The sequence below is a fragment of the Rattus norvegicus genome, chromosome 13 (genome assembly GCF_021556685.1).
Source record: "Rattus norvegicus strain SHRSP/BbbUtx chromosome 13, alternate assembly SHRSP_T2T, whole genome shotgun sequence".
In the NCBI taxonomy this organism is placed as follows: Eukaryota; Metazoa; Chordata; class Mammalia; order Rodentia; family Muridae; genus Rattus; species Rattus norvegicus.
In genome coordinates, this window is record NC_141546.1 from 86,724,327 (window position 1) to 86,746,683 (window position 22,357).

Below are 22,357 nucleotides of genomic sequence, written 5' to 3' on the forward strand. Positions count from 1 at the left end.
GGTATGTCACACAGTACACCCTTTTGTCCAAACAACTTTATTTGCAAATGTTCATTCCAACAAGTCACTCACTGGTCTGGTTCGGGGACTTTGGTTTCTGCTACGCTGTCAATACTGGATCCTCACTGGGACTCTTGGATAGCCTGTTGTTGCCCTGTGTCTTGGAGATCCTGTAACTTTGGTTTGCTGGCCCGACCCCTTCTGCTCCAGTTCACAGATAGGGTAGATGTTGTGGCAGGCCAGATCGATCTTTATTGAATAGGAGAACCTCTGACTACTCCCTTGCCCTGGGAGAGCTCCCTTCGTAGGTGACTACAGCACCGTGTGCCTCTCATTCTTAGGCGTTATGACTGCAGCATGTCATTTGCAGGGTAGTGTCTACATTGGCCTCTCTCACTCTAGGATAAGCTCCCTGAAGGCACGGACCTCTGTTCTGTGCTCTGTGTTTTGAACAGTGCCTGGCATTAGCTGTACTCAGTCGTCCTGTTGGACAGAGGAAAAGTACATGTGTGTGACTGCATGAGCAAGTGCCTTCCTGCAATGGTGCATACAATGTCGCTCCCCCTCCTTTCTCTTAACTAGGCTTTTACCTTTGAGAATCCACTGCTCACATTTCACAAGTCCTACACCACATAGGCTGGAGGGCTGTATGTGGTGGGCCTGTGAGGTGGTGTGACTTTTCGCACTGACAGGTTGGTGGTTTCCTTTGCCTACAGGTTGAGCTCAAGAGGAAGGAACCTCTTTTTTTGCAGCTAATATTGTGAAGTATTGAGTTCATAGATTCCAGGCCCCATTTAATTAAAGGGGGTGGTGGTGGTGGAGATGAGAGGGTGGATGATAATCCTAATTATTTGCCACAGGAGTTAGTTCCCAGAAAAGAGGAGATGGGAAGTGTTGGAGGTGAAGCCCAGGCCCTCTGTGTCTGCCCATTAGCTACCACAGATTCAAGCCACAGGCTCTGACAGAAATTAATCTTTTCCTGTGATCACTGTGGGAGGGTCTTCCTCTATTCTCCCATGGGGGGGCCACTTTCCATCTTCCGAAACCACACTTTTAGTAGGTGGGTTTCAGATTTCCCCTTCACTTCACACCAGCTCTTTTGTTCTCACCAAAAATCTATTTAAAACGTCTTCCATTCTGCTCTACCATGAGCAATTTCTTAAATTGAAAAGGTTTTGGAAAATGGACACACACAGGAAAAACAAACTGGTAACAAGGCAAAATTCCACTCACCCTAGTCTTAATAGTTTTGATATATTTTCTTTCATTTTTTTTATACACATAGATTTATTTTAAATATACTTCATATTAACCGAAGGGCTGAAAGGAGAAGTGGCTTCTCTCCTACCTCCTCTCCTACCTCCTCTCCTACCTCCTCTCCTTCCTCCTCTCTTCCTCTTCTTCTTCCTCCTCTCCTTCCTTCCTATTTATTTATTTACTTACTTAGGAACAGAGCCTCATTTACCTCAGGCTCACCTTGAGCTTGTTAACGCAGTTTTCTGAGTTTCTGACCATCTTGCCAACGCCTCTGGAGTGCAGCCATTACAACCACACACCAAGACACTCAGTTCATACTGTGCTTGGACTGGAAGCCAAGGTTGCACGCGAGACGTGTCTTTCAGTGACTCATAGAGCACACTCAGTTACCTTTCCCACTTGTGATGCCATAGCATTTCTAGCTTTATAAAAAAATGCGTGACCTGTTTTTTTGTTTTTGAGATAAGGTCTCATATAGTCTAGATGGACCTCAAATGCATAGTCCTTCTGTTTCAGTCTCCTGGGTGCTAAGATTATAAGCAAGTTCCTCCACAAATTAAATATTTTAATTTTCACAAAAGTAAATGCATAATAACAATAAATGTTGATGATGGTGGTGGTGATGATGATGGTGGTGGTCGTGGTGGTAGTGGTGATACTGACAGGGTCTTCCTACATAGCCTATGCTGGCCTCAAATTTGTGGTTAGCCTTTCAAATGCTGGGATTATAGGCATAGATTCCTCCACACCTGACTATAGAACCTGCAGTTTTAAAAGCTAACTTGATTACATTATTTTATGTATATAGATGTTCTATCGGCATTATATCTATGTACATGCCTGGTGCCATGGAAACCAGAGGAAGTTACCAGATGCCCTGGGACTGGAGTTACAGATGGTTGGGAGCCACCTAAGTCCTTTGGAAAAACCCATCAGTACTTTTAAGAGCTGAGCCGCCTCTCTGGCACTCTGCCTTGCGTTCTTAAAGCCTGTGCCCACGTAACCCTCATTTTTCACCTTACTCTTAGGCAGTTTCCAGAATGTGTCTATTGCAAGTAGCAAAGTAATGCATATTTTCTGTAGGCGAATTCCGCAATGCCTTTAAAACGATCAAAATAGGGGACACTGAAATAAAAATACAGAATTATTACCTGGATGAATTTGAAGCCTAGGCTTCTTCCGGCCACGTTGTAAATAGTTCTCTCCAGGTGCCTCCCTCTCACCTTTGAGAGATGTTTCAGGGAAGCCTCCCTTAATACGTACTGATTTTATTTAAATAATATTTTATTTCTTCATAAAATGAAAGTAATAAACACAGTACTTAATATACAGCATTTAGTAGCATTTTATCTGTGCCTTGGACAGGTGCCTATGCAGCTCTGGGCAGAGCCTAGCTTAGCCCTCTGTGGCTGTGACAGAGTTGCCACATATTGAGGGATACATCCTATTTTTACCTTTCATTTCTCCTCCAGTCAGCTCAAAACACCGTCTTGGTTTCTTCTCTTTTTAACATGGATTTGTCTACTTGATTTCATATCCCTCAACCCTGGAACCGTAGTTCCCTTTCAGCATTCTCATGAAGACATCTAAGTCCTTGTTCTGGGAGCACATTGTACTGGCTGGTTTTGTGTGTCAACTTGACACACGCTGGAGTTATCACAGAGAAAGGAGCCTTCCTTGAGGAAATGCCTCCATGAGATCCAGCTGTAAGGCATTTTCTCAACTAGTGGTCAAGGGGGGGGCAGCCCATTGTGGGTGGTGCCATCCCTGGGCTGGTGGTCCTGGGTTCTATAAGAGAGCAAGCTGAGCAAGCCATGGACAGTAAGCCAGTAAGTAACATCCCTCCAGGGCCTCTGCATCAGCTCCTGCTTCCTGACCTGCTTGAGTTCTAGTCTTGACTTCCTGTGGTGATGAACAGCAATGTTGAAATGTAAGCTGAATAAACCCTTTCCTCCCCAACCTGCTTCTTGGTCATGATGTTTAGTGCAGGAATAGAAACCTTGACTAAGATACACATCGAATGCATACACACACACACACACACACACACACACACACACACACACACACCCTATTCAACATGCTCCCATGTCTCTTCCATGACACTAAAAGAAGAAAATAAGCTTTATGGGAGAGGGTATATGTCTGTTTTACCTAGAAGACTAACTTAGCAGAAGTTCTCAATAAAGACTCATTGGAAAAACAACAACATCAACAACAACAACAACAAAACCAACTGTAAAAGTCTTCAAGCCATCAAACCCCAGACTCTATCTCTGATGCTAGGTCTTAGACTAGATCCAAAGTTTGTATGCAGGCTATTTCTCTAGTGATAAGGTGGACTCCTCTATAGGTCCAGGGCTTACACGCTTCCCTTGGAGCATGCAGGTATAAACGAAGTCGAGATGAGTGGTCCCTGTCTTTCATCATATGCTTGAAATGACCTCAGATTACCAGCCAAACATAGGTGTTTAATTGGATTTTCTGTCCTTGCCCATTTTGACCACTGGTACTTACATACCCTTCTGGGACTCCACAGTCAATATTTCTGTGGCACCCTATAAAGTGGCTTATGCGATATCAAGCAAGAGTGAAGGTGTTGGAATAATTCGTGCAAATGCAACACAGTACCTGGCTCATAGCTGGTGGTTCCATTAATAAATTAATACCTTTATTTTGGGGGGTCAAACCTGCTTGTGCTGGACCCATTTGTACACCCCAGCAAGCAGTCTCCCGGTAGTCCTGATCTCAAGATCTGCACTAGAATAGGACCTAAGATTCTGTCCTGAGGCCTTGATTAATATATACTTATGTGTTGAGGCATCTCCCAGTCTTTTCCTCTGGGCTAACTGACAGAGTCAGTCACATTGGCAGAAAGAAACACAGATTCTGGGTTTGACAATGAACCTCAAAGTCCAAAGACCCTAAGAATAGCTTATTCTGGAAGGAAATGGTATTAGTTACCGCTGTGTCAAAATCCTGGCAGAAGCAACTTACAGGGGAAGGGGCTGATTTTGATTTTGTGTTCTAGAGGTTATAACCCATTGCCACCAGAGGCGTGGCGGCTTCAGGGGCATGGTCTGTGTTGGAAGGAGTTTGCAATATCTGCTTCTCCACAGCATGGTGGACAGGACTCGGCATGAGCTGGAAGCAGAAGGTTTGCCCATCGTCTCCAGGCAGGCTTTATCTTCTCTAGGTTCTACAGAGGCCTTGAATAACACCAGCTGGTCAAACACAACAGCCTGTGCGTGGAGCGTCTTTTAAGACTCAACCCACAATGTTCACATCTTGGCGCAATAGATTTATAGCCATCACACAAAGCAAAATGCAGTCCATCTGACTTCAAGGGTCCCGAGCGATAACAGTTCGATAGCCAATGTCTTTTATTGAGACGAAAGGCAAAGTCTTAGCTGTGAGCTCCTACAAAATAGAAAACTCACATACTTTCAATGTACAATGGCAGAGGAAACATTCACAGTCCAAAAGGGAGGGAGGGGGCGTGGCAAAGAAAGAGCCAAAGACAGGTCAGAACCTGGCAGAGAGACGTAAGCCTTGAAGCTCCGTATCTGGCATCCTGCTATGTGGTATCATCATGTAAGCTCCAAAGGATTTGGACCCTGCATCCTAAACCACACACGGCCTCTTTCTTGGGTGTTTTCAGTGGCTGAAGTTTTTCTTAGTAAATGCTTCATGTTCCTGGCAGTTCCAGCTCCCTGGAGTCTAAGCTGCAAGTTAGGCTTTGCCTTCATGGTTTCATGCACGCTCACAGGGCAGGTCCACTCAGAAAGCCCAACCTCGATACACATCACCTGGTTTTCCTCTCCTGGAACCACAGTGGCTCCCCACATTTTACATTCTGAACGTGTGGAAAGCCTGGATGTCGCTGAGTTCTGCTGCCTCTCCAGGAGAGAGCCATACCGGCTTGAATCATTGGGTCAGGGCTCCAGAAACTTCTGAGAACTGTGAGAATCCAGAGAAACACTTCCCCAGTCTTATGTGACGATCCAGGATGCTCCTGTGTTCAGGCGTTCTGTTTAAATGAAAGCTTTTTGAATAGTTTTCAGTTTATACCGTGAAGTTTTTCATAGACAGGGTCTTGCTCTCCATGCCCCCTTTCTATTGCCCTAGGGCACAGTCTGGGGTTACTCTTTTTTTTTCAATGTTCAGTTTCCTTTAATGATCCCCATCTCCCTTGAAGGGTAGGTGCAGGCAGCTAGGCGACTGGCAAGACACGTTCACTTGAAGATCTTGCCTTGATTGACGGTTTTGCCCACGTGCTGGAAGGCCCCCTCCCAGGAAAAGTACTCTCGAACGAGGGTCTGGGTCTCCTCACTACCAGGATCCAGTTTCCGCCATGTATATGACTCATAGTCCACCTGCCAATCTGGACTCAGCGGAAAGGCAAGATCTTGGCCTCGGAAGACCCAAACCCCAGAAATGGAGCTGCTGTTGTTGGTTCCAAACAGGATAACACTAGCAAAGGCATTCTTTCTTAGTTTGTCCAATCGCTGAAACATTCCAGTGATGAGGTTACAACTCATGAAGGTCTGGGTGAGCTCTTCAGGGAAGCGGTACTCAGCATACCACAGGGACCAGCCATCCTTATCAAAGTGCTCCCAAAAATATGGCAGCGCCACAGAGAGGGTGTCCTCATTGGTGTACTTTCGCTTAAACTCATCCAACACAAAGGTACTCTTGGGCAGGTGAGCGAAAGGGTCCTTGGCCTTGGGCTCAGCAGCCAATGCTTGCTCACAACCATCCATCTCTTCCTCAGGAGCTGGGGCAGCTGCCTTTTTTTTCCGCTTTCCGCTCAGTCTGGGGCTTCTGCTTCTCTTTTCGTGAGCCCTTTTCTTTCTTCGGGGTATCCTTTTTTGGCTGGCTCTCTGCGAACTTCTTAGCATCAAACCGAGCCATCTTTTCACACAGCTTCACCTCCCCCAAGATGGCCCTGAACTGGGGCTGGTTAATGCAGGTAAGGAACCTGGTATTGGGGAAGGCCTGGCGAAAAGAAGGCTCTAAGACCTGTTTATAGAGCCACAATAGGGTACAGACAACCGTGATGTCAGCCAGTGTCACTCTCTCACCAACCAGAAAAGTCCGTGTCTTCAGATGAGTGTCCAGCAGCCCCATGATCCGCTTCACCTCCTCTTTGGCATTTTCAGTGGCCTGCTTGTTGTGGTGCATAATGCCTAAGGTGGGGAGCACCCAGGTGCTGGCTGGAGGGACGATGTCACTGTCAGCAAAGCTCACCCACTGCACCACCTGCGCTGCTGCCTCTGGCATACTTCCCCGCAGCTCCTCATTGCTTACGTAATAGGCGATGGCATTGCTCTCAAATACGCAGAATCCGTCATCGCCCTCAAAGGCTGGAACCTTGTCCACAGGAAATTTTCTGAGAAATTCGGGGGTGTGGTTGGTTTGGCCGAAGTGGAAGTGGGGTGGTGCGGAGAGCACGCGGACCTAGCCCCGCTGTACTGAGCAGCGATGAGGGCCTTGAAGGCCCTCCAGTTTTCAGGGTATGTGGACAGGGTCCCAGCTGCCATGGTGATTCCACAGAGAGAGGGGGTGGGGCTGTCGGCGCTGTGGCAAAGTAAGCCGCAAGGGAGCTGGGGTTACTCTTTAAAGGAACTCATCTCTTTAACCATTACAGTCTAAACTGAAAAACTCATTTGAAAGCCTTTCATGTTCCCTATCAAACTGCATGCTTTCCCCATCTTCCTGTTCCCTTTATTTTGAGTTCTGTTGAGGTTTGGTCTGCTGCTATATATTGTAATACTTATTAATGGTCCCCAAGGTCTGGTTGCCCTCAGTGACTAGAGAATTCTCACCTATACAAAGCATGTATCCTTGCTCCTTAATTCAAAACTATTGTTTGAATAAAGATGCCGGCAGCCTATAGCTGGGCAGAAGAGAGGTAGGCGAGGTTTTTGTTCCCAGGCTTGGGATCTGAGGCGGAAGGATCATGAGGAGGGAAGAAAGAGAAGGTGGAGAGAGAAGATGCCATTGGGTAGGCTAATTATGAAAATGTGGCCATGAGGGCTGGCCAATTGGAGTAAGAGCTGCCCAGATGAAACATAGAAAATTATACCTCCGGGTTATTGATAGAGAAGTAGACATAATAACATAGAGGGTAGATATCTGCCCAGTCATGGTACTTAAAGGCTTATTATAAATATAAAAGGTTGTATGGGAACTGAATGATTGAGATTAAATATTTACACACAACAGAGTTACTATAAATGTGAATAAAAACGGTGAGTATGACTGTGCCACAGCCTAGATGCTGTGCTGTCTTGAAATTTTCTTCATCAAACAAATTAGTCCAATGCCTATGAATACAGCCTCATTCATAATTACTGGAGACAGGATGGGTATAGCCAGATTCTTTGTCAGAATATCTGAATGGGCTATATCCCAATCCCCAAGAGTCATTGTTCTCTGAAACCCCTTGGGCCTGCCTGACCTTCACCATCTGTATGCAAATACATGGGTCGTTGGGGGAGACATTTACATCCAGTCTTTGGCGGGAGTTTCTCATTCTGCTCGGAATGGTGAGATTTTTGTAGTTTCTTCCTTCCTTTCTTTCTTTCTTTTTTTCTTGAGTAAGAGGACGGAGTGCTGCTGTCTAGATAACATTTTCAAAGCTTAATGACCTTGGCGGGTGTGGCATTGCAGGTGGGGAGCTGGGACTCTTCACCTGTAGGCAGACATGAAGAAGAACACTGAACATGGGCAGAGTGCTGGATCTCTCACAGAGGACCATGTTGGGAAAACCCACCCCACACATATGGTATCAACTGGCTATGAAGATGTGCCCCTGTTTCCTCAACTGTTGATTGCTCTGCACAATGGTACCAAGTTGGCAGGATGTGTGGGGAGGAGTCTCTCCCATTATGCTAATAGCTTTTTTGCATGAGATACACGCATTTGAGGAATAAAGAGCTGGAGGTTGGAACTGGGGCAGAAGGAGAGGTAGAGAGAGGCAGAGAGGGAAGGAAGATGGGAACAGGTCAGGGAGGTAGAGAAAAGCGAGAGCCACATGGAGAGGCATGGTAGCAGGGAAGTTGGGTTGAGTCTGATGCCCCAGCAAACAGACTAACAGCCTTATACTATACAGGTGCATTTATTATTAAATCCCAAGCGGGAACCCAAAAGCCCACCCTGCCACCTGCGATAGCTGTTCATCCCAGACACTCTTTCTAAAAGGTACCCAAGCCATAGCTCATCCATGCAAGGTCCTACTGTTTACTTTTAGCTTAGAGAGATTACTCTCTAAGTGAAGTATAGTTATCTTTCTCCACCCTTAACAAGCCATTCGGTCTTGGGGTTGATTCACAAGTGCTTCCACCACTAAGGAAATCGTCTCCAGCTTCGTTATCTTATTGATCGTTTTGTAGAGGAAAGGAAAACAGAGGAGAAGGCACCATTGTTTCTGCAAAGCACAAGCCGCGGAGGGATAAGCCATGCATCTTACCACATCTGGTAAGAAGGAGGCTGCAAAGCAGGTGTTATACAGCCAGAGCAAGCAGATCTCCCTCCTCAGGTTACCATCTGCTCAGGAACAACAGGAGTCACCATAACGGTCACTGCGCATGACCCCTTTCCTCCCGTGCACAGCACAAACCACAGTTCTTCTCATCCAATTGCTTTAGACAGAACCCTTCCAATTTTCTTTATAATTCTAATCTGGAACCCCTTCCTACTCTGTTTTCATCTATTTCCTATATTTTTTGGGTTGCCTCAAACAAAGCCATGAAAAACTATCCAGAAGACACGCTCAAAGCTAAATGGCCTCCACATGTCTGGCATCACAGGCAGGGAGGGAGGGAGAGCTCTCCAGGTGAAGGCAGACATGAGGAGCCAGCCCGGGATCTGTTTTAGTCCCCTGAGAATCCCTTAGTCTAAGAAATACGGGTCTGAGCATGAGACAGGGAAAGGGGTTGGCAAGTAAGACGAGGCTCAGCCGTAGAGCTTCTTACCACTTTGGGGATCTGCACAGTGGAATAAAGTGTGTTTGGCGCATCTTCTTCTGGTCTCGTTTTCTGTTAATAAACACAGAACAACAAACAAACACAATCATCACCTAGCTCCTGAGTCATGTAGACAAGACCAGGGAGACAGCCAAGAGAAAGCAAAATATAGGAAAGAGAGGGTGGAGGGAAGAAAAGGAAGGTTCTAGAATGGGTGTGGGCAGTAGTAGTTCTCTTGTTTAACTCCTGCTATAACGATGTAGATTAATCATGTTGGAAGAGAGTCATTGCTTTTTATTCATATTGTTGTTCAGTCTTCTTTACTGTACTATTTTCTGTATCATGTTTCAATGAATTTCAAAATATGTTGTGCTTTGTCTCATGAACTGTGAGTGTCCTAAGGTGGCTGAAGACTGCTATGAAATTATAGTGTTGCAAACTGACTATCCTATAGCTGAAGGGCTCCTGGAGAAACAGTAAGGCTACCCAATGAATTGAACAGGAAGCATCGGTAAGGACAAAAACTTATGATCAGAGATAAACACCTTAAGTTAGTTTAAGTCTGTTCCTGACTGTACACCTCCTACCTCCTATGAGGAATTGAAGACCGACATCATAAACCGAGAAAAGGAAAAGATGACTCATGAGTGTTACATGAGTGTTACAGGCTTGGGTCAGAGACAGGTGTTCTAAAGGTCACCAACTTCTGCACAGACAAGAATGACGGTGTGTTTGGGGAGGCAGGTTGACTGAAGGTTTGGGACTATACATCCTAATCCTCTTCCTCTTTCCATGTTATCCAAGGGAGAAGCCTCAAGTGGAACAGGGAAAGACGTAGAGAGGTGGAACTGGTCACAGAAAAAGTAAATGGAAAAGGACTCACTTCTGTGTAAGGGATTGTGTCATAGTCTGTGTTCTCCAAGTGAGGGCAAGAGTTGGACATTTCCTGGTGGCCGTCCACTCTCTTCTTGTCTTCCTCAAAGCCTGAAACCAGGTTGAGAGAATCAAAGCCCATCTCTCATATCACTCACCATCTCCCCGGCCCTGGATGGTCCCGCTCAGGGTGCCCAGCCACCCCACTCTGAACTGGCAATGCTTTTGAGGACAGAGAGCTTTCAGTGGTAAAATGGAGAAAACTCTCAACAAATGAGGATGAGTTAGTCATTGTGTCATGTCATTTCCCAATCTCCAAATCTAGGTAGCCAAAGTGGAAGCAGAAGAGGTCAGGAATGTCCCCAGAATGTCTCTGACAGAGAAAGACAATCTATCTCAAAGTCTGCATTCATAACTTGATTGGTGCCACAACTTTCCTCTATAGTCCACACTTGACTTCACCAGGGATAGTACCAGTGGGGAGAGAAGAAACAAATGAGGAATTGGGAACACAGTGTGACACACATTGTAGAGAGTCAGAAAAAGGTATATCCAAGAGGAAAATGTCTAAGCAATATGTGAAAAGAAAGAGGAGTCTTGACGCTGATTGAGTAGAGAAGACAGGCTGGTTGGGGCACTGACAGGGATGAGGATAGGAAGAGTTGGGAGATCATTGTCTGCCAGGCAAGAGCAGAATGAGAGTCAGCAATGAGGGTAGGATCTGTGTCATCAGAAAGGCCACCTCTATATGTCCTTCTGAGGAAAGGACAGAAGTGGGCACTAGGGTAGGACCCTGTCCTCAGGAGAGAAGGCAAGGAGTGCTCTCTCTAGGTCGGAGCTAAGGCATAGAGCTGACTGCTTTCTTCTCTTTGTGTATGTGTGGGTTCACACTCATGTGTGAATAAGTGCAGGTATGTGTGTGCACACATGACTGCATGTGCATTGTGGGAAGGCCAGAGGTCAACCTTGGGTATTGTTCCTCAGGCATGGTCTGCCTTGTTTTATAAGACAAGTTCTCTTACTAGCTTGAACTAATGACTGGGTGAGGAGAGCTGGCAAGTAAGCGCCAGGGATGCACCTGTCTCCACCTCCCCAGTGCTGGGGTGACAAGTGCATGCTGCCACATATGGATTATTTTTTTAAAACGTCAGTTCTGGGGTTCGAACTCAGGTCTTTCCACTTGTATGGCAAGCACTTTACTGAATGAGTCATCTCTCCAGCCATTAACTCTACTTCTTAAGAGAAGAGACCATGCCCTCTTATGCCTGTATCTTTAACACTAAATTGGCACTAAATCTTGTACACAATATATTGCTTGAAGGATAAAAGGGAGAAGATATAAGAAAAACAAAAAAAATTCATAGTTTACCTTTTCCTTTCGGTATCCACCTAAAAAGAATAGTCACCAGCAGGATACAGAACAGGACGAGCACTAGTGTGACGCACAGAATGTATTTGAGGACCCTGGGTGAATTTAGGTCCTTGGCAGCATCTTTAAAGAGAAAATGAGCAGAGGCATGAGGAGGGTGAATGTGTGCGTGGTGGAGTTAACTAGGGAACAGGATCTAACTTCCACTTTCCTCCCACCCTGGTGGCTTCCCAGAGGCCTTTAGTTGATACAGCCTGTTTCCATAGGAACTGGGAGCTAAAGAAGATAGCGTTTCTCCAACCAGAATCTCCTGGGAAAAGGAGACTGTCACCTTTACAGAGCTTCTGGGCGAGGAGTGGGGTTGAGGAACTGCTGCTGACTGGATTCCTGGCTGTGCAGATTATGGTCTTGTCTTTCTCTCCCAGTCTCCAGGAGATGGAGAGGTTGGCACTGTCATGAAACTCATCGACTGTCTGTCCCACAGCTTTCCAGCTGTATGTCACATTCTCTCCTCCCCGTTCCACGGAACATGTCAGATTTAAGATGCAGGTGCCGTCCTTGCTGCTTTGCGAATCTGTGTTGACCTTGGGCCTTGACAGGTGCTCTGTAAAAGAGAAGGAACAACAAAAGATAGAAGTTTGTTAGCCCTACAGTCTTGCGTTCTTGGAGTTAACCTTCCATATCTAGGACCTCAATCTCCCTGGAATTCAAGAGAGGTAAGGAAGCAAGAAATCAGAGTAGAATGACTTATTATTTTGTTTGTTTTTGTCTTGTTGGTTTTCAATCTCTCTCTCTCTCTCTCTCTCTCTCTCTCTCTCTCTCTCTCTCTCTGTGTGTGTGTGTGTGTGTGTGTGTGTGTGTGTGTAGTCCTGGCTGTCCTGGAAGTGTTATTTTGTAGATAAGGCTGGACTTGAACTCACAGAGATCTACCTGTCTTTGCTTCCCAGAGTGCTAGGATTAAAGGCATGCTCTCCCCCTACCCTTGCAGAATATTTTATTATTATGTGGGAAAATCTGCTTGGCTCTTTTCTACACAGCAAGAATAAGAGCAGCAATTACAGAAGAAATAACCATTCAATCAAAAAGAACTGACATCCCCTGAGGCTAGCCTCAGGGCAAGCACTGCACTTACTTGCATTTTAGATGTTCTCTGTCTTTACCAGAGGCCTCTTAGCACTTGCCCCCAGACTTTCTTAAGTACACTTTCCTTTCTCCTCTCCAGGATAGAAAAGCGTTTGAGTGACACTTTTCCCTGTCATCTTGCTCCCAGCCCTTTAGGCTTGGAGGATCAGCAAATGGTTTATTGGTATTCATTTTCTACCCTAGAGCTTGGTCCCTTAAATATTTTTGCTTAAATACCTTCTTCTTCTTCTCCCTCTTCCCCCATAGACTGTCTGCAGATTATCTGCAGATTTCCAGTCGTTTCTACAGTGTCTGTATGGAACATAAGCCTGGATTAAGGTGTGTTGCCTTCCTCCTGAAGGCAACTTTTAGGTTCCACCTCCTCATTTCTCTGATACTGTAGTTCAGTGCACAAGACACCTAACTCTGGAAGATTGCTGAGTGACTGATTTATAAGCGTAAGTTCCCTGAGTGGTCTGTCCTCCTTCCCTCCCTCTTCACCTTTCTCTTTCTGTTGCCCAGGCTAGCTTCTACATGCTGAGTCTATGCAATTCTCCTGCCCCAACCCCTAGAGGATGTACAACTACGGGATGAGCCCAAGTACCTGGATCTTACTTTCTTTCTGATTTTTGTGTCTATTTCTCAATTGCTTAGAGGTTATAGGGGAAAGAATGTAATCATTTGTATCTAATAATCTCCTTAAGATAGACGCCATTATCCTCTTCTGTATATGGAAACTAAGACTTAATGAAAGCAACTTGGCTAAGGCTGTACCTAGTAAGTAGGCAACCCTTGGCTTCTGTCTCTGCGATAGCCACTTTGTTGCTGTTGTTTTTGAGACAAGGGTTCTCAGTGTGGCTCTAGCCATCCTGGGATTTAGAGATCTGCCTGCCTCTGCCTCCTGAGTGCTTAAAGGGGCATGCCACCACTGCCTGGCTGACAGTCTCACTTCTTAGGTTGCCCATTGTCTACACTGCATAGCCTCTTATGGAATCTCAGAGTATGCAGAGACCTTCTGGGCCAGTTACACATCATCCATTTGGGAGTCCTCTGCCCTGTGATCCTTGCTGTGTGATCTTGACTTGAATCTCCCAGGTATCAGGATGCTCACGACATCCATATGCTAGCCATCTACTATTAGAGCTGAGCCTGCTTACCATGGACATGCAGCACGTACTCCTGCATGAAGGGAGATGAAAGTGAATTTGACGCAATGTGAATCTCTGCACGGTAGTCTCCAGAGTCATTCTTCTTCAGCTGGCTGAGCTTCATGGAGTGTCTATCTAAAAAGACTATCCTTTCTTCATAACTTTGTGATTTGATGGTACCATTTTTATTTATTATGGCAAGAAAGAGTGTCTTGAAGGTCCATACAACACTGTCAACTTTTACTTCAGTAGTATTCAGAGTGAATGTCACAGATCCATCAAGGGCACCGGCCACCTCCTTTGGCGTTCCAGAAGCTGCTGTGACTGCAAGCACAGAAACCAGACTGTCAGCTCTTGCCACAAATTACTATGTCCTTCGGGACCTTGGAAAATCCTGAGAAATATCTAAGTTCAATACAAGCAGAACCCTGCTCTCACAAAAGCACTGAGATTAGAACCTGCAAGGTCACTGACTGCCATCACAACACATTCTCAGAGACCCCTACCCCTCAGCTCTTTGGTAAAATCGAAAGCCCAGCTCCATCCTCAGCAGGTTCCTGTGTGGGGGAACAACTAGGAGAGTTTGTCTGAGTCTCGTAGGACTACTGCATTGCTCCAGAGACAGTTTTGCCTGAGGTTGGTGAGCTAGGCTGCCCAACCTGGGAGCAGTGGTTCACAAGCATGAATCAGGGTATTGGGAAGAAAACAAAACGTTTGTGGTAACAATAGCTGACATGTTTAAGGGTGAATTCTCTTCCTAGTTTATGACATATTAGTGGATTCAGGGTCATCCCCATAAAAGGTTTTCATCCACCTGAATCCTAGCATACTCCTGTAGGAAGAAGAAAAAGGGTGAGTCTGACTGTCGGGGAGCACTTCTGTGGTGCTCACCCCACATGCTAGGGGAGTGTGGTTCTGTGTTCCTAGTGGGGTGTGGGAACTCTGCTGGTCAGACAAACATGGAAGGCTAGATTGCATTTACCCTGTGCTATCATTGGGTTGCTGGTCTTACAGGAAACACTGAGGCTCAGGGGTGAGAGGATATAGCCTACGATGTGGAACTCAGCAAGGATGAGAAACAAGGCAGGCTAAAGCTGGAGCTGGGGTTCACAAGCTCCCTGGAATCCAGTCGCCGCTGGGAACTGCATGGAGTGGGGAAGGAAGGGAGCCTGCAGGCTGAGGACAAGCCCAGGGCAGGGGGTGGGGACGGGGGTCCCGGCTTAGCTCATTGGCAATTGCCCTGAGTTTAGCAGTGATTGTCCTTAGCTTAGCAGTGATTGTCCGGGAGCACTGAGGGGCCTTCTGCAGGAGACTTAGATAGTGGGGTTCTTTAGACCAAGGCGCCGTCCATGCTCCCCATGGTGGTTCTTGATGAGATAGTCTATGCTGATCTATACCATTTATTGACTGGTCATCGTGGAAAATGGGTACATACCACCTCCTCAGGGTGGACCAGAGATTAAATACCTTTTGCAAGAAGGAATGTCTGGGAAGGGAAACTGATTGGCTAAACCCTCAGGGCCCATTTAGATACCTCATTAGCAAGGAGAACTCTGTTCTGATCTATGTGACCATTGGTCACAATCCTACGTAGGGTGTCAGGAGCCATAATGGGACAAGCTAATAATTAGCAGGTGATCTTCCTGAGAGGGCCTGCTTCGGATTATTATATAATCTGTGACTGGTTTGCCCTTATTAAGCAAGGCTATAAGGGATTCATTTTAGGAAAGATTCCTGCTATTAGAATGCTTTTCTTGTTAAACATATATAACAATCATTAAGTAACAGCACACCCCTTTGGAGCAGATCTCTGCCGATCTACAAAGATCTACTGTCTTGTGTGATGCTATATAGACAAATAGATGACTTCTTAAGTCTTACTGATAATCTTATAAGAATTCCTAAAATCACTGATTGTTAAACTCTTTTATAGTGGAACTGCTATTAGGTCCTCTTCTGATAGTCAAAACTGCAGAGGGAGTGTGGTCAGGTGTCCAGGCCAGGAATTTTAGTAGGGAGCAGGGAAATGCCTATGGTCCTCTGATCCCACTCAACCTTACCAAGTTGCCTGGCGCAATCCACTGACTCACAGGGGAGCCCTGCTTGTGGTGCTCACTCCACATGTTAGAGATTACAGTTACGGTTTTCATTTCACAAGAAAGTTTTGTTTTTGTCTCCCCACAGATAGCCGCTAGAGCATGACTCTGAAGCAATTTACACTGATCATATGATTCCACATGAAAGAATGAACTCTTGGTGTAACTTCCAGAAGAAGCTAAGTCTTTCCAGTGATGGTGACTGGGTGGTTATCTGTAAAAGTTTAAGAAACAAAATCTGGGGCCAGGGGGTGTCTAACAAAAGTCCCTTCAATTGGGGCCAACAATTGAAACCATGTACTAAGACTTTCTTTAGCTGTTAACATTGTTAGAAGAAGAATTTTTATAGCTGCATCTTAAACTCAAGACCTACTTTCTCTCTTAATTACAGGTGTGGGAGATCTACACATGTTTTGCTAAGATAATATTCAAAAATACTTGCTTCTCTCCCTGGAACAAATTTCTGTTTTTCAAACATTTCCCCTTACAATTTATCAGTCAGTGCACACATACCTTGGATTCCTCCAATATTTTCAAATGATCTAGCTAAATAATCTGAGTTTTCAAGAGGCTTCCTACTTCTATAATAGGAAGGCCAGGATGTTTTAAACTGCCTTTACTTTAGTTAACTCAAAATAGTAAACATAGTACCAGTAAAAGTTACAGATAAAAATCCAATTTATTCTGATTTCTTAAAAAAAATTGATTGAGCTCATTTTTTTTTCATTGCAACAACAGAGATAGAAAGGGTAAATATTTTGAAGTCGGGTAATGATTGGGTATCACTTGTGTCCCATGTGGGCCTAATTCCTGGGCCTTCAAGTAATTTAATTTTCACACTAGTATTGGCAGAATATATCTATGGTATATACTAGTCCTTTTCCAAAGTGATAAAAAATATGCAAGGCTGAATAGTTTATAAGGAAAGGAGGTTTACTTAATTTACAGATTGGGAGGTTGAAACTGAGTATGTACAACACTATGCGTGAAGCCTTTGATGACGACTTTCTTGTTGGGTCATAAGATGGCAGAGAAACAGAAAGAGAACAAACCGCATGCAGAGCAAGAACAGAATGGCTTCCTTATAACAAATCTGCTCTCAGGACACTTAACTTACTGCAAGGAGGCAGTGGTAGTTCTTTCCTGGCATGGTATCCTTGTCACCTAACACCCTCGGTGAGGCCTCATCTGTAGAAGGTTTTATCACCTCTCTCACCACAGTGGGAACCTTGATTCTAGTATCCAACTAAGGGGTGGGACAAACCACATCCAAGCCACAGCAACATGATAAGGTGGCAGAGCTGTGACAATATGGCTTCAGTGTGTTAGCATGAGTGCATGCATGTAAGCCGGGAAGAAGGCCTCTCTTCACTCTCTCACTGTAGGTCTCTATTTTCTCAGGGTAAATGTCACCAGATTTGAATAGCGTGAAGTAAGTGGGAAGAAACGTCTGCTATTCGCTGTTTCTTGTTAGAATGCAAGTGAAAGGACACTGGGCAGCATGCTCCATGACACAACCACCACACTTCTCCTTCTCTCTTCTCTCTCCTTTCCCTTTATTTTAAGAAAAAAAAAAAACCCAAAAAACCAAGGTCTTCTGTGGTTGGTACAAACTGGCTTCAAACTTGCTATATAATTAAGTCACCAGTGATGGCCTTGAACTCGTTTTTTTTTTAATTAAAAAATTTAGTTTTTAGATATTTTAAAGTTGACTTTATGTATATGAGCATTTTGCCTGAGTGTGTGTGTGTATGTATGTATGTATGTATGTATGTATGTATGTATGTATGTATGTCATGTGTGTGCCTGGTGCCTGCCAAAGTCAGAAGAGGGCGTTAGTTCCTCTGGAACCGGAGTTACAGATGTTTGTGAGCCACCATGTGGATCCTGGGAATGAAACCCAAGTCAACCAATCATTGAGCCATCTCTCCAGTGCCATGGCCTTAAACTCTTGATCTTCCTGCCTCCAAGATTATTTTTTCTATCTTAAATGTATCTTCAGGATGGAAAAGGAAGTCCACTGAAGAAAAGTTCCCTGCAAGGCTTGCAAATTCTAACCAGTTTTATTTTATTTTATTTTATTTTATTTTATTTTATTTTAGTTGACTGGGAAAAGGGATCTAGAAACCACAGACATTTAAAAATAGTGTTCTAAGCTGAACTGAAATTGGGTTTTTGTGTTGCCTTTACCATATCGAAGTTCGACTACAGTTTGCCCTTGTCTAAGTAGATCATGTTTGCTATGTCGGGCATTCTTTCTGATTATTTTATTTACTGACATGTCACATGTTGTCCCCCTTCCCAGTCCATCGGTGTTTTGACTGCATGTATATCTATGTGAAGGTGTCAAAGCCTCTGAAACTGGAGTTACAGACAGATGTGAGCTGGCACATGGGTGCTGGGGACTGAACCTGGGTCCTCTGGGAGAGCAGCCAGTGCTCTTAACCCCTGGACCATCTCTCCAGTCCTTGGTTTACTTTTTAAAAATTTCATGCTATTTTTGTGCTTCAGCTTCTCTGTGTATTGGAAATAAATCTCACTCAAAACCTTGTTTAAAGCCAGTATGAAAAAGGTCTCTCTGTCTTCAGTGGGAATCAAGGGACCCAGAAACAACTCTGGGTCCTCCACCGTCACAGTTCCAGAAATGAACATCTGATGTCTGCAAACAAGTCTGATGGGCTTATCTTTGTCTATCTTCAGAACAAGCTCAGGAGATAAGAGTTAACACATTCCATTTTATAAGCTAGAATACTAGGGCTGAGTGACTTTTCCAAGGCCACCAAAATGGCAGGGGTGTAGCTCAGTGGTAGAATTCCTGGCGGATGCCCATGAAGCCCTAGGTTTGACTCTCGGTTTGAGAGATGTGAGCGCTAAGATCCTCTATCTCAGAGGCCTGTGGTTTTTTTGTTTTTGTTTTTTACCATCTTGAATTTCAGTTCTCTACACCTTATAGGAGGAAAAACACCTTCATGTCCTAGGAATTTGGGGAAGTTGAAGAGTGAATGTGGATCTGAAAATGTTGACAAAATCTAGAGCAGCCTGACAGCAAGGTGGGGGTCAGGAGCCAAGGGTCGAGAGTGCTTTGTGAAGCCTTTCCCGTTTTTGCACTCTCATATCTGCAATGTGTAAGAGAGTAGTTCCCAAAACAGGTGGATGTGTTCTTAGTCAGCCAGAGCCTCAGACACCACAGAAGTCCACCTGTAGAGGCAGATGGCGCTGGGCCAGGAGACCATCTGCCTTTGTCTCCAGTGTGAAGAACGTCATTATGTCTGAGATATACTCCAGAGTGGAATGAGACTGTATCTCCTCCCTCTTGTCAGCTCCCTTTCATCTTGTCAATTCTCCCTCTTGCTACATTCTCCCAGAAAGATCAAAAGTAACAGCAGCTACAAACCCAGAGGAAGAGGAAGGCACAGGGAGAGGACTCAGGGTCCAGAGCTCAGCTGCTTGACAGCCCAGAGAATTCTACAGAGCACCAGCACACTGACACGCTAGTCCCTCCTCAAGGAGATCAAGAACAGAACATCTCAGAATGGGGAGGAATCTTCAGGTGGTAATAATTAGTCCAATTCCAGTCTACTTCCCTGACAGGGAGCCTGGCATCTAGAGACTTAGGGTGATGTAGGAGGCCAGGACAAGATTTCTCCTGTACCTCTCCCTACAGTTGGAGTTTCAAAATCTCAGTCTTTCTGGGGAGCTCAGGGAGAGGTGTAAGGCTGGCTTTGGGGGCTTTCTCAATTACAGAGAGGTTTCAACCACACATAGATTCACTTATGCATTTGTTTTTGTTCAAAATTGAAAAGTATTTCCCCCATGGGAAAAACAAGTGGTTTGAAATGTATTGTCCTTCAGCTAACTTCTCACATCCCCTTGAAAACTGCATTGTGATGGGGTACACACACAGCAGAACTTGCACACTTCCCGATTCATCACACCCCTTGCCCGACACAGCCAGCCTGCTGCATTCTCGTTGAAGGCTGTTACCACTGTGCCTCTTGTGTCCTCCACTCCCTTCTCTGCCTGCTTCTGGTTCTGTGCAGTGGTTCCACACTCAAAGGAGCAGACTGTTCGGCCCCTTCCTTATCCTAACGAGATCATCAAGGCTGCAAGAGCTACCTGCCTTGTGGCGCCTGTCAAATTGTCTAGAGTGACATCCTGTTGGTGCAGCCATGTCCTCAAAATAGTGCTTCCTGTTTGTGGAGGGGTTTTACCCTCCCTACCTTGGGCTCATGTACCTGGAGAAAGAAGAAATCCCATCTGGTTCTTGCTGTGGAAGACATAGTTCAAGTGTACTTTAACAGAACACCTTCCTGATGTCAGGTGTCAGGGTGGTTCAAATGTTTGGTGGCCTGGAGGGAGCATCAACTTGGGAAACTCGGTTTCTCCTTTACCTTGTGATAGCTGTGTACTCTTGTTTATAAAGTGTGACCTCTCTCAGCCTAACATTTCTTTATCTTTAAACCCACATATTATAGACTTGTAAGGAGATAGTACAAAAAGTATCTTTGGGTATCAAGGGCTTAAGAGGCAGTTATTATCGAATTAATTTGCCTTTGATATCTTACTTTAAAATGTCAAGTAATTCTGAAAGTTAGTTTTAATTATCTGATAGGAACAGAAAAGCAAAGTTCAAAGTTGCTTGTTCACAGCAATGTGTTACGAAGTTAAACTAAGAAACTCTCATCCAAGGTCTGTACTGCTCCCTCTGCTCTTCCCGTTGGAAGTTCTAGGACAGTCTCTGACTCTTTTAAGCCACAGCAGGCATAATGCCAGACTGCCCACAGTTTACCAGAGCAGGGCAGCAGAGGACTCAGGTTATAGCCCCGTGGTTCTACATACACGTCAGGTAAACACCTGGGCCCTTCCCTACCTCCCTCTTAAGTTCTTATTCTGATCACCATTTCCGTTCATGGAGGATTTTTAGAAACATGACTGGTTTTGGACAAGCCAGGTGCTTCCTAAAAATGCAAGCTTCGATGAATTCAAGGAGTCCGTAGATTTGAATCAGTATGGTCTGCCATGGAGAGGACAGAATTGAAAATGCTATGTGGTTTAGGAGCAAGTTATTTCAGGTAGGTTTAGTGTATACAGATATAACAGGTGTCCGGGGGGAGGGAGGGAGGGAGAGAGAGAGAGAGAGAGAGAGAGAGAGAGAGAGAGAGAGAGAGAGAGAGAACATTCATGGCCGTTAACCCCTGTGTGAGAGAATACTGAGTAAAGTCTTTCATGGTTATCATGCCTATAACAGGGTCATTCATATAGTCCCTCAGTCCTTCACAGGAGTAAACACAGAGCACCTATAATAAATTAGTTCTCTAAACAGAGGCAGATTGAGTTGCTTGGGTTAAGAAAATAGATTCAAGTATTTCCTTCCATTGACCTCATCCGTATGCATAATCATCACATCTATTTAGAGACATTTAATAAAAATATTAATTAAATTATGAACAACTTTCCTCCTAAATTTGTCTTCAAAAGGAGGGAAAGCTAAAAGACAGGGAGACTCTGAAGTCCAGGGAAGCGTTCACAGTCTCCACTTAACTCCCAACAGATCAGGATCAGAAAACAGGTCTCCTAAAACCCAGCCCACCTCCTCTCTGAGCCCAGTCTCCTTCCCTGAGTGGTCAGAAAAGACCTAGTTCCAAGTCTTTGTCTCTGTCCAGGTATCAGTGATTAGTCAAAAGGATGAGGAAGTCAGGATGGGTAGGATAGGGTTAGACTCACCTGTTAGCTGGCAGAGGACAGAGGTAAAGATGATGTGTGTCGAGAAACGAGCCATAGTGCTTTCAGGTTGTCAGTCAGTAAACATGAACAGAGCTCACTCTGGTAATCCTGCTTCTCTAGTGCTCAGCTGGGATTTAAACTAGGTAGGAGGAGTCATGTCACAATGAGTCATCTCACGTTTTTTATGTCATGGTAATAAGATTTCCAAAAGGAAGGAAAGAATGATTGATAAGACTCTTACTTTCTGTTACAGATGAGGAATCACACACTTTGTAGGACTTTTTTTTTTTTTTTTAATAGAAGCGGCTCGCCTGCTTTATTTTTTTACCCATTGCTTCTAAGAGACTCAGAAACAGGAAATAGGTTAGATGGGGGCAGGGAGGGCAGAAGGGAGAAAATAATATTTAATATGCTTTTCTAAATGCCAGGTGTTCTGTGAAGACTGTGTACATACATTGCTTTATTTATTCTTCGCATGAACTGTACGGATGAAATTCTACTGTACATCCTATTTTACAGTTGAGAACAGAGCTTAGCCCCTGTGACAACAATGTCAAAGGCTCCTTTTGGTGCTGGAGAGATGGCTGAGTAGTTAACAACACTTGTTAATCTTCCAGAGGAACTGAGTTCTGATCCCACTACTGACATAGGGGGATTCAGGGGATCTGCCACCTTCCTCTGCTCTCAGGAGGCACTTGAGAATGTGACATACTCACATGTAGAGATATGCACGCATACAGAAATAATAATAAAAATAAATCTGAAGAGAGATCTTTTAACTAAAAGAAACTATTGTTG

General features: G+C 44.8%; 1 protein-coding gene across 2 annotated transcripts; it reads right to left on the reverse strand.

The window, feature by feature from the left end:
* Positions 1–3,381: 3,381 nt before the first annotated feature.
* On the reverse strand, positions 3,382–21,669 carry Slamf7 (SLAM family member 7). Of its 2 annotated transcripts, NM_001412827.1 has the most exons (7): positions 21,560–21,669; positions 13,749–14,063; positions 11,801–12,073; positions 11,470–11,592; positions 10,111–10,211; positions 9,237–9,299; positions 3,382–7,954 (listed from the first exon to the last, which is right to left on the reverse strand). In NM_001412827.1, exons 1-7 carry the CDS (start codon positions 21,612–21,614, stop codon positions 7,883–7,885), a joined length of 1,002 nt encoding a protein of 333 aa, NP_001399756.1. In that variant the 5' UTR covers positions 21,615–21,669; the 3' UTR covers positions 3,382–7,882. The 2 variants fall into 2 exon arrangements, with proteins under 2 accessions (NP_001399756.1, XP_087437464.1); XM_087581338.1 differs by lacking the exon at positions 10,111–10,211 and having other exon boundaries at positions 5,406–7,954.
* Positions 21,670–22,357: the final 688 nt, after the last annotated feature.

Bases quoted from the DNA above. Each gene is read 5' to 3' on its own strand.
- Slamf7 (NM_001412827.1), bottom strand. From the start codon at position 21,614: ATGGCTCGTTTCTCGACACACATCATCTTTACCTCTGTCCTCTGCCAG. The intron at 14,064-21,559 runs GTGAGTCTAACC...CTGTGCTTGCAG, and splicing joins TGTCCTCTGCCAGCTAACAG to TCACAGCAGCTTCTGGAACG. The intron at 9,300-10,110 runs GTGAGTCCTTTT...GTTTATTAACAG, and splicing joins ACACAATCCCTTACACAGAA to AAAACGAGACCAGAAGAAGA.